The following is a 15,227-nucleotide window of genomic DNA, read 5'->3' as shown; positions in this document are numbered from 1 at the left end:
CTCATACTAAAGAAGACACAGCCCTGCTCAGAATGACTGGCCTTTCATTGGAATATCTCCTTCATTCCTCTATAGAGAAAATTAAATTTCTTCTGTAGCAATACACAAAATCAATATAATTTTAGAGCATCAAAACTAGTAAGCAAAGTCCCAGTGTCTTTAAATCAACATTGTTCCAGGCTTGGCTTAATTTTAGAAAAAAGCTGATAACTTCCACCAACATAGCAGCTGTTTCCAGGTCTTAAATATACATCCATGGAGATGTGTAGGAGCTTTTAGTATTACTGCTTTTTACTTTTATTTTCAAATATTATTTCTGTTTCTCCAGAAGTAGTAATTTTGGTCTTCTGTTTAATTTGTCATAGTGGGGAGATCTCTGCATACCTCTTCTAAAGTTTTGTATTTTTCATTTACTTGTCCGAATATTCCATTTTTTTTACATTTCATTGAAACAAAACATAAAAATTTTCGAGCCTCAATGAGCCTCCCTCCTTCTGGAGAGTGCAGTCAGCATTATTCAGATGTTCCATGGGATTTGTCCTACCAGCCCCCAAGAGATCCTCCTCACCTCAAGCACTGAGGATCTCTGGCTGGAGTGAGAGTTCTGGCTGTGGAAGCAGAATGACATTCTGGTAATTTGTGAGGTGCAGATAGAAAGTGCAATAACTGTGTGATTTCTAAGTGCTTTTTTGTGATTTTCTATTGTTTCCAGAGTGTTTCTGTAATTAGCTCAGAGTGCAGCAGCTCTTCAGAGGCATCCCAGCAGATACGAAGGATGTTTTCTACTGAGCAAGCCCAGCAGCTGCTCACCTCTGCTCAGAATCTTTTTAAGCTTTTGAATTACTTGGCGATTGTATAATGAAAAAAAAAAAAAAAAAAAAAAAAAAAAGGAAAAGGTTCACTTGTTAAACAGAACCACAGAAAAAGAAATCTATGAATGGTTTTCCTAAGAAACATCTTCTTACATTTTGTGAGTGACTGGAATCTGCCAAATTACATTTGCACAGAAGCAGCTGCTCAGGCTGAGTGTTTGCTGGGTTTGTAGCTGTTGTCAGATTTACATGATAAACCTGGAGTAAAAGTGTTGCTCTAAAACTAATCAGAATAAATCCTGATTTCAGAGTCACCTTGCTGTGTCTACTGGCCACTACAAGGAAAGCCCTGTTGAGATGCAGTAGGAATAAAACCAAAGAGGTTCCATGTAACTTATTCTAATAAAATTCTCTATTATTTAAAACAGAAATGTGGCCCTTGTAAAAGAGTTTATACCTCTAATATTTGTCAGGTTTATCACCAGAACAGAACTCCAGAGAGAAGCTTAAAAATCCTTGAGAAAAACTACGATTCTTCAGGAAGTACTGCAGGACATTTCCATAAAAGCAGTACATTTTTCCTGTGTTTCACTCCTCCCAGAGGCAAAATAGTGTGGAAAAACACAAATAGGATTTGTTCTGTCCTGAGCATTGACACTGACAGCTTTGTGAACCAATGTGTAATTAAAAACCTATTACTGCTACCAGTAAAAAGACAAAAAGGACCAGACTATCATCTCTGTTCCAAAGAGGATCCATGAAGCTTGTGATTAACTGAACAAAACACCAAATCTATGAAATCCAAAGTGGTCATGATGCCTGAATCTGTCCTAACTGTGGATTTGCACATGCTGGAGGAAGAGATGGGATGACTCTGCAGGAGCATCAGGAAAGGTTTCCAGACAGCACATCTCAGTCAGGGGGGAACTCAGTCCAGTGGTTATGGTTGAGGGGGGAACAAACATCCTCCCCCATCCCTGTTTCTAGAAAGAGTTTTTTTACGCTACCAAGGCTGCTTTTTAAGTCCAGGGAGTTTTTTCTAGCTATGTGTTCCCTAGAACATGGGATGTTTTCGTGTACTCTGTTACAGATAAGGTTCTTATAACAAAACTCCAGCCAAAGGTTCTGTATTTTAAAATCTACAGTTCTACCCTGAAATTTTGCAATCACGCACAGTCTTGCCTAATTTCACTGTGCAGACACGAAGGAATTCAATATACCTGGCTTCTGAAGTCATGTAAATTCCACATGAATTCATGGCACATTTTTGAGTATATGCGTATGACTTGGCTAAGTCACAGGGTGCTCCATGGACAATTTTGTCACATATCCCATGTGTTTCCTTTCCAGAACATGTCTGAAAGTGATATTCAGAAATTTCCAAAGCTCAGAGTGCCGTGAGTAAAATCAAACTATTTTAATGTTAAAAGTTATTTTAGCTGTTTTGCAACAAAATCTCATAGAAAATATCAGGCAAGTGATTTGTAAGTGACTGGTTAGAGACTTGTTTATTGAAGTGTACTGAGAGAAAAAGAAGAATATTCCAAAATAAAATGAGTGTTGTCGTGACTGCTCAAGCAAAATGATACAATACAAGAAAATTATCTGGGGGATGTTCAAAAGAACTCGTGCATAAATTCTTTGACTGACAGCAGCTACACAAAGGTTAAACTTTCATGCAAGTATTACCTTTGAAGTACAACTTAACTGCTCACTGCTTAACTGTTGACTTTAACTTAAAGGGGAAAAAAAAAAACCCAAAAAAGTCAGTTATGTCCACAACAGCTGAGGCTTTGAAATTATTTTCATGTGCTTTTGCATTGGGTGGGTGTTCAAGAGAAATCAGTCTGGACCATGTGATTCAATATTCAATGGCTTTCCTCAGCTCCTGTGGATTAGGCCTTGAAAAAGTTTCCAATTCATCTGAATAGCTTCCGTAATTTCATAGAAGCTACTTAATGAATCCCATTAAGTCAATACTGAGTAAGAGAAATTGGCTTCTTCTAATATTTCATGGTGAGAAATGAAGGATTTGATTTTGCTATGAGTTCTCTGCTACATATTTAAGCTGGAGGTTGGAAGGTTTCCAACCATGAGACACGTGGAGCACTTCATGGTCTTCCAAACACAAGAGGGAGAAGAAAAGGGGAATTCAAGCTGTTCCAGCATGGCTGTGTCTTTGTTGTTCATTTCCCAGTTCCAGACTCCCTCCCTGCATGCATATCTTAATTTTGCTGCACAGGATAAAATTTGTTTTGCCTTTTCTGGTGCATCAGAGCTTGTGGAAGGTATTTTGGGGAAGATATGAATATTGCAAAGTTTTGTGCCCATGGGTGAGCTGGTGGGAAGAGCTGAGCTCAGCAGGACACCCTTGTTCAGACTAGATATGAAGGACTGAATTTGAAAGCCTTGGATGTGACTGATTTCTTACAATCACACCTATATTTTCACACAATAAATATCCTAATAATAGGGGTTGGTGGTGTACAATGTGTTAGTTAGGAGGTACAGATATTATTTTAAAAAGATGCTCTGATGTCTCAGAATTTCTGAACTCACTTTCAATTGAAAGAAACATTTAACAATGTTGATGATAGACCAGATTGTCTGCGACAGACTCAACTTACCATACTGTAGAACTTGTAATTCTCTCATATTTTGTCCCACCTTAGCAGTCCTTTGGCAGAATTACTTCTTGTTCTCATTGTCTGAGCACTTAATTTTGAGAACTTCTGGTGATTTCCTTTCAAATTTATGAGATGGTCTAATAAACTCAGACATACCAGAGATATTAATGCCATGTGAATCATTAAAATGAAATCTAACCATGTGGAGTTGCTCCTGCCTCCTTATTGAATCTATTGATACCTCAAAATTTGATTTTCACACCCTAGAAAAAGTGAACAGCCTTTTTTAGACAGGTCTTTTGGGTTTCTCACTTGTTACACCCCAGCAGAAACTGAACAGCCTTTTCACTCAGATCTTTTTGATTTCTCAAAAAGAGAATTTGAAATCAAGAGCTTTAAAAGAAGAATGAAGCTTGGTGCACAGCTTGAGGAGCTGAATAAATAAGTAGATATTTAAATTTCAAGGAAAGCTCTGAAACTAAGGCCTCTATTCTCAGACTTTTTCATACTTATAAACAAGCAAAATATTCACTGGAATATGGTGATTATACGTGCAGAAAGGTCCTCCATGTAATGCCACTGTTTAAAACAAGAATTTAGAGAATTTAACAGGGAAGAGGACTGATTCTCACTAAAAACAACCAAAAAAACCCCCCAAAACCTCCAACAACAACAATAAACCAAAAATCCACTTAACCCCAAAACATCCCTCCTGGATAGAATTAATGGGCAGAAGAATCTGCCATTTTTTTAAACAGAAACAGAATTTTTTAAACAGAATTTATTTCAGAATCTCCACACCCTCATCGAAACGCAAAATGCTGGCTGGTGACCTGCCAGAGCACGTTCACACTCTTCTTTTGTATCATAATGCAAACCTCAACTGGTTGTAGTGTTAGTATAATATGTAGAAGAGTTCTTCAACAAGCTGCAAGAGGCATTAACATATTATAGTTACACTACCTAATAGTTAATAGCAGTGCTAGAACCCGAGTGTATTTTGCAAAAAGCTTAATAGAAACAGCAGGTGTTACACTTCCAGCGTTGGCCAGTGGCGAAATGAATAAAAGATACATTCACAAGAGAGATTGCCCCTCAGCAAATTCAGCAGGAATATCCCAGCCTACACCTGGAATCACACAAGGTTTGCAAAGCACAGCCTGCATTCTGTACAGGACTCCTGAGCTGAGTGGGTGGGCTTGCTGAACATTTATCTCTGAGCAAACCCTCTGCTCAGGCTTGGAATATAACTGTGTCATTATCTGGGGATGACTCTGAGACTTTTCAAGAATCAAGTAGGTCACAAGTACAATTCAAGTAGGTCACAGTTGTCATGATAAGGTATGACATGTCATTTCCTGAATCTTATTATAAAACTCTATAACCTTCTGTTATTACTAATGAATTATTATTTTGAAAATGAATCTCCACCAGCCCTGTTACCGGTGAATGTCTTCATAAAACTTTTGGCTTCTTTATAGAAACCAAAAACCCCCATCAGATTTAAGCACTATTTTGAAAATTAAAATGCTTCTTAAAATCTTTAGCACTCTCCACTAGAAGGGCTGAACTCTTTCTGGAAAACTTTGCTACAAAAGTTAATATTAATAGCACTATGTTTAGATACACACCTGAATCCTCACAAAAAACACAGTGTCCTAAAAGAGATAAACTGCTGAGACTGGGAAGGGATTTGGTGTATTTTACACAGAACAGACACTGACCATCCACCCTAAATGAAACTCAGATCTAATCAGGAGGGCATTACTAACATTTTGATAATAAATCTTATGAAGCAAGAGGCCAATTTACAGCTTAAGAGAAAAACAGAGTTTTCCTACTGTTCATTAGCATTACTGCAAATCAAGAAGTTTTATACTTGTGGAGAACAAATTGGAGTCTTGCAAAATATTTTAAAGCATGTGCAACAGTGGTCAGAATTCAGAAACAGAAAAAGCAAAGATTTCATTACAAATAACGCTGGTGGTTGGTTGACACTGGAAGCATGATATAAACACTGGAATTAGTCTGTCACTCCTATTGTTTACTATCTTGAGAGAAAAGGGTTCCAAGTTTTCAGGACACTGTTGATCCTTCTGGCTATTCCAGGGATAGGTTCATGGCAAAACCGAGATTTGGAATTTCCAGCCTTGTGGAAAAATCTTAAGGCATATCCCACTCCAAAGTGTTTCCCATAGCACTGGCAGAAATTTCCAGAAGCAGAAAGCTCATCATTGCCCTCATGGCATCTGCCAGCTCAGTGTGACACAGCCAGAGCCTGCAAACATGGCACAGCCTGAAAGTCGTACTGCTTTCAGAAGAGTAAAAGTGCAAACATAAAAATTGAGAGCGTGCACAAAATCTGCACTTTCTCTATTAAAAAGATAAGCCTTGGGCAGATGTCAGTGCGTGTGCACACAGGCTCTCAGATGGGGTCTAAAGGCTGTTGCAAGGTTTGTAACATAACTGGTATTCAGTCCGTTTTGAAGTCAATAAAACAGCATTGCATCTGCCCAGCAGAGTCTTCTCAAAGGCCAAACCAAAGACTTGGATCACCAGCTATGCTCCTGACAATGCTCAGTATGCAACTGTGCAGCCTCCTGGCCCTGGAGGAACTTGTATTCCGCCTCTCTTACCCAACTGAAGCCCTTTGTCCCAATACTTGCAGAGTGGATTCTACTCATGTCAAGAGTATCTGCAGTTAAGTGAACAAAAGCCAGTTTTGGAGTCCTGCTTTGGGGGCTGGTTCTGTGGGTTTTTTAAAATTTCAGCTTCCTGCCAGTTTTAAGTTTAGCAACTGGTGGAGGAGGTAGAAAGAGAATGAGAAGTCTGAGTAACATTTTCTGCAAGTGCTGTTGCCTTATCCTCTCCTATCATCCACTCCCACAGCTCAGAGAGCAGTGTGGTTTTGGTACTTCCTTCCTCACATGGTGACAGGCTCAGCTGCTCGGTGCACCAATCTTCCCTAAGAACGTTGCTTGTAAAGTGCGACCCTCTTAAAATTTGCTTTCTTCTGATCAACCCATTGGTTTGAAGCATTTCAGATAAACTAGAAGTGAAGATTAGACACGGTATTTTAAGCATTATATGATTGATTTTTTGGCAGCAAGGTAAGACGATCAACTTCCTCCTGTCAGTTTTCCCTCAAAAACCAGTTGGTGTAAATCCTCATTGCAGCCAGCCCAGCTTTAGTCCAGAAAGCTTCCAAACACCCAGGTCTCATTCACAGCCAGGGAAGTGGAACTCTAAGAATTATTAGCTCCAAAACCGGAGGACTTCATTTTACTTCTTTAGCTGAAAAAAACCCCAAGACATTCTGAAAGATCCTCTGCCTCTTCTATATCAGGGAATAAGGCACAGACAAATTCCATAATCCACTTCTGGACCAAAGCACTGATTTGTGCAGAGCATTGCTCAGCCCAAGAAACTTCCTCATGTCTCACATGGAATTTATTATTCACTCAGCAACTTCCTTATCCCCTGCATCAAAAGGAAGTATCTTGTGCAGAACAGAGTTGGTTCCATAGGAAAGAAGAGCAAGAGCACTCCTGTGCCAATAACTTGGCGTTTCTCTTGCTTTATCCAACTTGCTTGGGTAACAATGTCAGATTTAGACAGCTGTAATCCTTCAGAAATTGTTAACACTTGTGCATGTGCTTATTTCAAAAAAGGGCAAGCATGGTAATATTGACTTCAAACCAGAAAATTGCAAAATACTGCCTTAAACAAGAAAACATAAACAATATTCTTTCTCTTTTCGTACTTGGATCCTTGAGTGCACATCCTTAACTTCACATCGGTTGTCATGGGCTTTCCCCGACATTCAGGTGGTTTTAGAGTCTTTTTGCCCTCTGCAAAGCTCTGTGCCAAACGGATGAAAGAGACGGAGTCTTCAGGTTCTGATTTTTCAAGGTTGCATGCTTCGTTTATTGTTTCTTATCTTACAATTTTCTCAGTGCCCAGCAAAATGTTTGCAGCTGCCTGGACATCTGACGACTCCTCCCGAACTGGGCTGTCGTTATCTTTTATACTAATTGCTACGTATTCTTTATTTATCATTACTTGCCACTACCTATCACTTACACTAAACACGTCATCTCTGCTTTGACCCAATCTTCTTAAACTACTTTGTGCCAATGTCACTGCTGAAATGGAGTGAGGGAAGAAGAAAGAAGAAGCAGGAGACAATGCCCCAAATTCTCCATCTTGCCCCCATTCACTTCAATGCTAGAAACCTAGATTTACTGTTTTTTCACCCTGTGATAAGCTAAACTCCTATTTTTCACACTCTTGTGGCCTGTAATTCATCTCTCAGTGTTGGAAGCCTCTCCCATGGACTGAGATCAAAGCCAATGTCCCTCTGAGATCCGGGCCGGGGTCCCAGACCCCCCTGTCCAGGTTCCTGACCCTCCAGGGCAGCCAAAGGAATGCCCTGGACTCCAACAACCGGTCATCTTCATCCTTTTCAGGCAGCACTATCACCCTGATCCATAAGAACTTCATTTTGTTGGCTTGTTTTTCATATTAGATGGCCTGAAAACCTGTCTTCCTCCAGTCCTGGCTCAGAAGAACAGTTAGACATGAAAGATGCACTAATTAGGTAGTTTGGAAAAAACTAGGGGATTGTTATTACTGAGTAGCAGAAAAAGACATGAAAGGAGAAGAAAAACAAAATAGGGTGGTAATTCCCTGGCCATAAACAAATATTTTACAAAATTGATATCAACTTTGATTGACCCAGTCTAAGATGTGTGGGGAAGAATTCTACATTAATAAACAAGATTTTACAGAATTTACAATCTGAGACAAACGGATACATTAAGTTCCTGATTTTTTACCTAATACTTATATTTCCACAATTGCTGTCTCTGATATACCTAAACAATACAAGCTGGAAGTAAAATGGGATATTTTGAACTTGATTTATGTAAACAATTTGCTTTGTTTGCCACAGGACTTTCTCAGTTGGATGTTCCTCGATAAGAAATCATGGCAATTCAGAATCAGATCATGGTTCATCCTAAGATTTCTTTGAAACAAAATAATCATAGAGGCAAACTTCATTAGCAGCAGAGCAGAGCTCTGGTCACTCAGTAGAATTAACCCTGTGAATCTCAGTACTGACTCTCCTCCACTTGGAAAGACCTCTCCAGGCATAAAATTATAGTCTTTTGATATCCCATGAATATTTCTGCCATGCCCTGAAAATGTATTGAAACATGGAATTAGATCAGCCTTTCCCTCTTTTCTGCTGCAGGGATTGTGGATGAGGGATGGCTTGGCTGCAGAGGAAGGAACATAAAAAGAATAGAGAAGAGTCTCAGGGAACATTTAATCCCTGCTTTTGCAGCCATAAACTCTGTTTTCCTGAAGTATTATTTGCTTTTTCTATGCAAAATCACACAAATGCCATGGCCCTCATTTGAAGCAGTGTGATGTCTACAGCACCCAAAGATCCTAAGGCTTGCTGGGTTTAATGTTTATTTTTAAACACAATCCAACAACATGGGGTTTTACCGAGGTAAAACCAGTCTAGTTTGCAGTTGGATGTGCTGTAGCACAACTTAGCAATAAGATGGTAAATTGAGTGGTTTCATCACATAGTAAATAATAATCATGAGATACCAGATTAAATTTAGCAAATACTGAGGTGTAATGGCAAAGAAAATGATTTAGCAGCTTTGACAAGTGATGATTGGGGTTTTTTAAAACTATTTGTGTTCTTCTTTCCAATAGAATTGTAAGTAAATTAAGCCAAGAAATAAACAAAAATGAAGGGAGGCTCTCTTTCCTTCCAAAATGGTGAGTAAGACAACTCAGCTTTCTTGTTCAAAGCTTTCAGAGAGATCTTTCCTGGACTGGTTTTCATTTGATCAATAATGCCTGGATCAGAAGTGCAACCTGGGGATTCTGTAAAATAAAGCTCTGTCTCATCAAGTCATCTGATATCGAATATCAAATCCTGAGCCCACGAACACCCCAGATACTTCTGCCATGTCCAGGACCATGTAACATTTGCACATTTCATGCAATTTTCCACCTGAGCACTCAGCCTTTAAGAAGGCCATGAAACATAGTCATATAATAAATAATCATTAATGCATTCCACAGATCTATACATCATTACATACTTTAATTCTTAATATTTGTCACTGAATATAATATTTGCAACGGAAGAGCAAAAATTGCCAGAACATTCTATGAGGAAAGAACAATTTATGACCTTACACAATGTAAACTAAGTCCAGTCTACATTACATGGTTTTGCATCATCTGATAACGTGATTTTACACCTTTCCATTCACTAGGATCCAAAACCAGAACTGAAAACCATAAAAACCTTATTTAACCTTACATTTATGAACTTGACTTTGAAGTTTCTGTTTTCAGGTCTGGTAAATGTATTTACTGAGTCCCCTTGCTTCAAACCACTTGAATTCTCTGACTTCAATTCTTCTTGAAACAGTTCAGGTTTTATTAGGATCCTATCAACTAATATCAGTATCAACTAATGTGTTTTTAGCATTTTGGGGAGAGTTAAAGTCATATATGCAAACTTCATTCTACTGTAACAGTTAACTATTGCCTTTATTTGCAAGAAGCATCAAACATTTAATAGAAAGAATTTATTATTTGTATCTTTGTTGCAGGGCCCAAACACAAAAAACTCCAGAAAACACAGGTAAGTATATACTGGCAGACCCTAACAACAAAAGGTGTTTAAAAATATTAAAAAGTTAAATTAATACTTGCAGAGCAGAGTCAACAGAGGGGAGCAGGGTAAGGAACCAAAATTCCAAAACAATAAATGAAAATATGGGAGTAAAAAGAAAAGCATAGATGCAGGACAATACGTAAGAACAAAAATGTTTTTAAAGAGAAAAGATGGTGAAGATGGAAGAGCAGAGACTTTTACCTGAGAATCATCAAAATGTCTTTCTTTAACCCAATAAACTGTGTCAGTGCTTATATATTTCTGTTCCAACATCTCCACCCCCTGCCATTCCTCCTAGCAGCACTAAATTAGAGAGGGAAGCTGAAATTTAAAAAAACCAAACCCTTCTTTTATGAAAGCTAAAATAGTCTTAAACAAGGAGCTAAGAAGTCTGGGCTCATTCTGAAAGAATTTTGTTTCAAATGATATAATTTAAATTGGAAGTGGGACAAACTTGAAGTGCCAGCACCTAGATTGTGTCACAATGGGCGGCTTTATCTCGGTTTTGAATCAGGATGTTACTCACGGTGACTGCCAGCCTGCCTCTGAAAGAACAGCTCAGCTGTGACTGAGCTTCAGAGCTCACCTGGGATTTGCTGGGGTTTTTCTGCCAAGTTATTACGTCTTTGACAAAGCTGCCCATGCTCAGGAACGTGTGGTTGTCTTTCCACAGGGTACGCTCAGGATGACGGTGGCTGGTCTTCATTTGTGAGTATTTGGGTTAAGAAAAGCCCCTGGCTCACGGGGGGCTGTCTCCTCCTGCACTGCCTGCCTGGGCAGCACGCCTGGGGGCAGCTGGGGCAGGAAAAGCAGGAATGATGAGAGTGGCTGCATAGAAATGTCCTCACTGAGAAAAGGTTCTCCCGCAGAAATACAGAATTGCCTTCCACAGAACCACAGCTGAATTTTACATGCCTGTTTCAAGCTCTTAAAGGAGGTATCTAGTAGATGCAAGCTTGCTGTGCTGTTCAATGGCAAATTCTTGCCGTTTTATTCTCTAGAGCCAATTTGTTGAACAGTAATTTTTTTTTTTTTTTTTTTTTTTTTTTTTTTTTTTTTTTTTTTTTAAGCCACTTAGACTGCAGAAGTTCCTTCTGCCTTTTGGCATAGGAAATGCCTTGACAAGGCCATTGGGTGAAACACACTCACCTCAGCTGCTGATGCACAGCCTGCGATTAAAGATCTCTGAGGCTGAGCAGTGCTAATGGCTTTTCTTCAAAAACAAAAGGAAGAGGCGTTTATAGAAAACACTTGTTACTAAGTTCGCGGGAGATTTGCAGCTATTCCGGGAGCACTGGAGATGAAAGTTACCACCTACAGAACACCTGGGCTCTGTGCCAGCGCAGGGGACTGGAAATTCCAGCTGTGGTACCAGTGATAAATGGAGTGTTCTTTTTCTCTCAAGCCTTGGCAGATTGCACAGATGTGCAGTGACCATATTGACACTGTCACCTTATGAGGTCCTGCAAACGAGGCTGGTTTGGATCAGGAGGACACAAAGACCCAAATCAAAGACCTCAGTTTCTATGAATAATTTTCAAATTTGGGTTGCATGTTGTAGAGGACATGTTAGAAAGCAAGGATGAATATCAGCAGCATCAACTGCTGCTCCACTGTGCTCCTAGGAACACTGGTTTGTTTGCTGGTGCCTTGTCTGTTCCCTTCATGCATTTCAGTAAACTTGCACCTTATCTTGACTTCTCACTGCTGCTCGCTGTCATCTAATGATATTTATTTCTTTTCTTAAACTCCCGAGTGCTCCATGCATTAGTGGAATGTTGCCTCCTTCCCCCATATTATTTCAACAGATTTTTTTCCCCCCTCAAACTGGTCGTAAAAATTTGGTATTTTCCAGAGTGAAAAATAGAACAGTGAAAGGCCACAAGGAAACTACTCTGAAGGGTTTAGTGTTCTCTTCCAGCATCCACTTTTTATGCTCGTTTGCCAGGATGATGATGATGATGATGACTACGAAAGCCCTGATGAAGACCAAGACAAGGAAGATGAGGCTGACTATGAATCACCAACAGAGGAGCCGGAGGAAGCAGAACATGACAGTGATGGCTATGAGCCACCTCCATCCAATAATGATGAAGCACATCACAATGTCATATTTCCTGCCAAGTCACTTCCAAGCACCACAGATTATATAGGTAATTACTGATAATTAAATCCTATTAATAATGTACAAATTAGATTTTCCCATGTTATCAGCCACTTTTTAGGCTGATAATGGAATACAGAAGGTTTTTCCTTGAAGGTAACAGTGTAGTTCATGAGCAAGATATAGTGATACAAACTCTGTGAGTCTGTGACTTTTAAAGTTACATTTTCTACTTTGGATAAGCTCTGTTGGAATAAAGATTAGTTTTGTGTCATGTGTGCATTATCTGGCCTTTGATTTGAGCCTGTATGAAGTTACACACTTGTACATGCTGCAGTAGCTTTAGCAGTGCAACCTTGGACAGAGCAAGTTGTCACAACAATGGCAAAAACCTCTAGTGAAACTTGGGAAAAGAACAATCAGCTGTCCCTGCCTGTCATTTTTGTTTTATGTCTGGTTCCTCAGCAGCCTGGAGGAGTCCATTCAGGAGCACAAAGCTGCCATTCAGACTGGCTGGTGTTTCACACACTGTGCTGCAGGGAAGGAAATAAATCCTGTGGCCAAGAGCCTGGCAGGGGAGTCACCTCCATAGGGACAGACCAGCCTGGACCTCCCAACACAGCACACTGATCCTAAAGCAGTCCAATCCAACAGCAATATCTTCATGATTTATTAACTTCAGTAACCAGGTTCTTCTAAGGGTTCTTTGCCATAAAGATAGAATGAGTACTAAATAACCAAACTCTGTGCAGTTGTTTAGTTTGGGATTTTTGTTTTCTTTAGACAGACCTTCAACAACCAGATCACCACATCAGCCTCCACATCAGCCTCCAGTACCGCCCCAGCGACCTAGCCCAGCCCCAGGACCAGCCTCATTTGGGGGAAGAAGTGCTACTGTAAGTTCCTTTCTTAATATCTCACCTATCTCCTATCCCAGGACCTCCTTAGGAGTCCAAGAGTAGGGCTATTTTTATTCACCTAGTGTATGAAGAGGAAATCATCAAAATAGATTTGAACTCTGTTACAAGGTGACCATTTTTCAAGGAACAATTAAATTTCATGGGAGAAATATATTCAATTATTTCGTATTACTTCATTGATTCTTACACTGGAAATATACACCTACTTGTGAATGCCTCTCCCACATAAATTATGCATTTGTAAGAGATGCCTCTGTTTTGAAAAAAGGTTATGTTTTTCCAAGCTATACTTTTAGCAGTTGCCCAGTTGAATTAGGACCATCAGAACATTGATGACCAAGATTTGATTCCTTTCTTTTTCCTGCTGTGAATACTTCAAATCTGAGAGCTCTTGTGCTGTTGACCGCTGGCACTATAGGTTCAGTGTCTGCCAGAATAGATGTACACCAAACATACCAATGTTGACAAAAGTAAAGGTTTAGGATGTCATGGAGGGACTTTTGGTCTGATGCAGTGTCACAGAGACACAACAGCATTGTTGAAGCTCCTGTTCCTTTCCTTTGACAATACACCCCCGCTCCTGAGGAGACATCCCACTGGGGTGTTGGGAGACACAACAGATGGAGGCAATTCTGCATCCAGCAAAACCCAACGGTGTAGGTCATGCCTCAGAGGGGCCCCTGGCTCCTGTCCTCCCTGCAGTGACAAGAGACCTCTCCTTGAGCTGTACCACACAGGACTGGCAGATGTGCGTGGTGGGGTTAATACACTCCAAACAGAAAGATGAAGCCACATTTTAACCACTTGTTAAATACTTGTTTTAGCTGCCAGCTTTCCCTCCTCCACCAAGCAACAACGACTTGAGTAGAGACAGAAACATGAAGCCTTTGAAACGTGAGTACAGCTGCTGTTCTCCTTCTAAAGCTTTTCCCACAGACTGTGCAGCACTTCTTCCTCTTTTCCCTCAGTTCCACTCTCTTCTGCTACTCATGCAAGAGTCTGAATTGTTATTTTAAGAACTAACACCGGTTCTAATCTATGCAAAATGAAGTTATATTGACCTATACCAGCAAATGACCTTACATAGTTGTTGTGTTTAGCCCCAGCTCCTTCTATAGACAGAAGCACAAAACCCCCTCTGGATCGCCTTGTTCCGCCATATGAAAGAGAAAGCCCAGGATCAGGTCAGTATTTATTTACATTAATATCACCGGGGTTACTTTAATTACTGAAAATCATCAGTTTGTATATAATTAATGCAAAAGAACAAAGCTCAACCAAATGTAATCAAAGTAATCTGTTTATGGATAAATGGCATGAGCAGAACTTACAAAGTGGGAGAGAAATTTCATCTAGAAAACACCAACCATGGGTCAGACAGGGGAACAGAAAGACATTACGAGAACCCTGTGCAATAAAGGTTTGATGTGCACTTAAGTGATAGAACAAGGAAATATTTAGTAGGTTAAAGGAGGAAATCACCTTTGCATACAAATGTAATGAAACTCTGCATATACTGCTGTAGGTAATGTGGCAACAGACTTAAAAGAAGGCTGAGAACTAGTAAGACCCAGAAAAAAATGGCATTTCCTTCAGACCTGAAAACCACATTATACAAAGTATCTACAGATATTACTCTACAATTTTATTATCTAAACTCTTATCTGTAATATAATTGCAAAAAAGTATCCAGTAGTTCAATGCTGAACCTTAGATTATGTGATTGTGACACATGCCATGTTGAAAATATTTAAATTTCCCTTCAGTAAGAGAGGTTGCAATTTTACCATCACTTGCAAAGCCAAGATATTTTTCTCAGGATGTGAGTTCTTCAGCCTCCAAGATTAACTTTCAAATTTATTTGAAACTCATTTATTTTATAGGAAGTTTAATTAATTAACTTAATTTTTTTTTTTCTAAATGTAAGCTTTTGTTGTTTTCAGGGAAGAAGCCATGCATTCCTGAAAAGGTAAATTTTTTTTCGTGATTACTGATAGTTTTTGCCTATTTTTCATATGCTTACACATTCTTTTAACTATTTCTTGTTGT

General features: G+C 39.4%; 1 protein-coding gene across 1 annotated transcript in view; it reads left to right on the top strand.

The window, feature by feature from the left end:
- LCP2 (lymphocyte cytosolic protein 2) overlaps positions 1 to 15,227 on the top strand; it is a 29,569-nt gene that overhangs the window by 2,941 nt on the left and 11,401 nt on the right. The window contains exons 3-11 of the mRNA XM_040078358.2: positions 2,163 to 2,209; positions 9,176 to 9,241; positions 10,090 to 10,121; positions 10,828 to 10,862; positions 12,103 to 12,307; positions 13,042 to 13,154; positions 14,003 to 14,072; positions 14,279 to 14,362; positions 15,122 to 15,147. Coding sequence (XP_039934292.1) covers positions 2,163 to 2,209; positions 9,176 to 9,241; positions 10,090 to 10,121; positions 10,828 to 10,862; positions 12,103 to 12,307; positions 13,042 to 13,154; positions 14,003 to 14,072; positions 14,279 to 14,362; positions 15,122 to 15,147 — 678 coding nt within the window. The remainder of the gene's footprint in view (positions 1 to 2,162; positions 2,210 to 9,175; positions 9,242 to 10,089; positions 10,122 to 10,827; positions 10,863 to 12,102; positions 12,308 to 13,041; positions 13,155 to 14,002; positions 14,073 to 14,278; positions 14,363 to 15,121; positions 15,148 to 15,227) is intronic.

The sequence above is a fragment of the Hirundo rustica genome, chromosome 14, assembly GCF_015227805.2.
Source record: "Hirundo rustica isolate bHirRus1 chromosome 14, bHirRus1.pri.v3, whole genome shotgun sequence".
Lineage (NCBI taxonomy): Eukaryota > Metazoa > Chordata > Aves > Passeriformes > Hirundinidae > Hirundo > Hirundo rustica.
The sequence above is the reverse complement of the archived record's forward strand: the minus strand, read 5'-3'. Positions and strand labels throughout refer to the sequence as shown.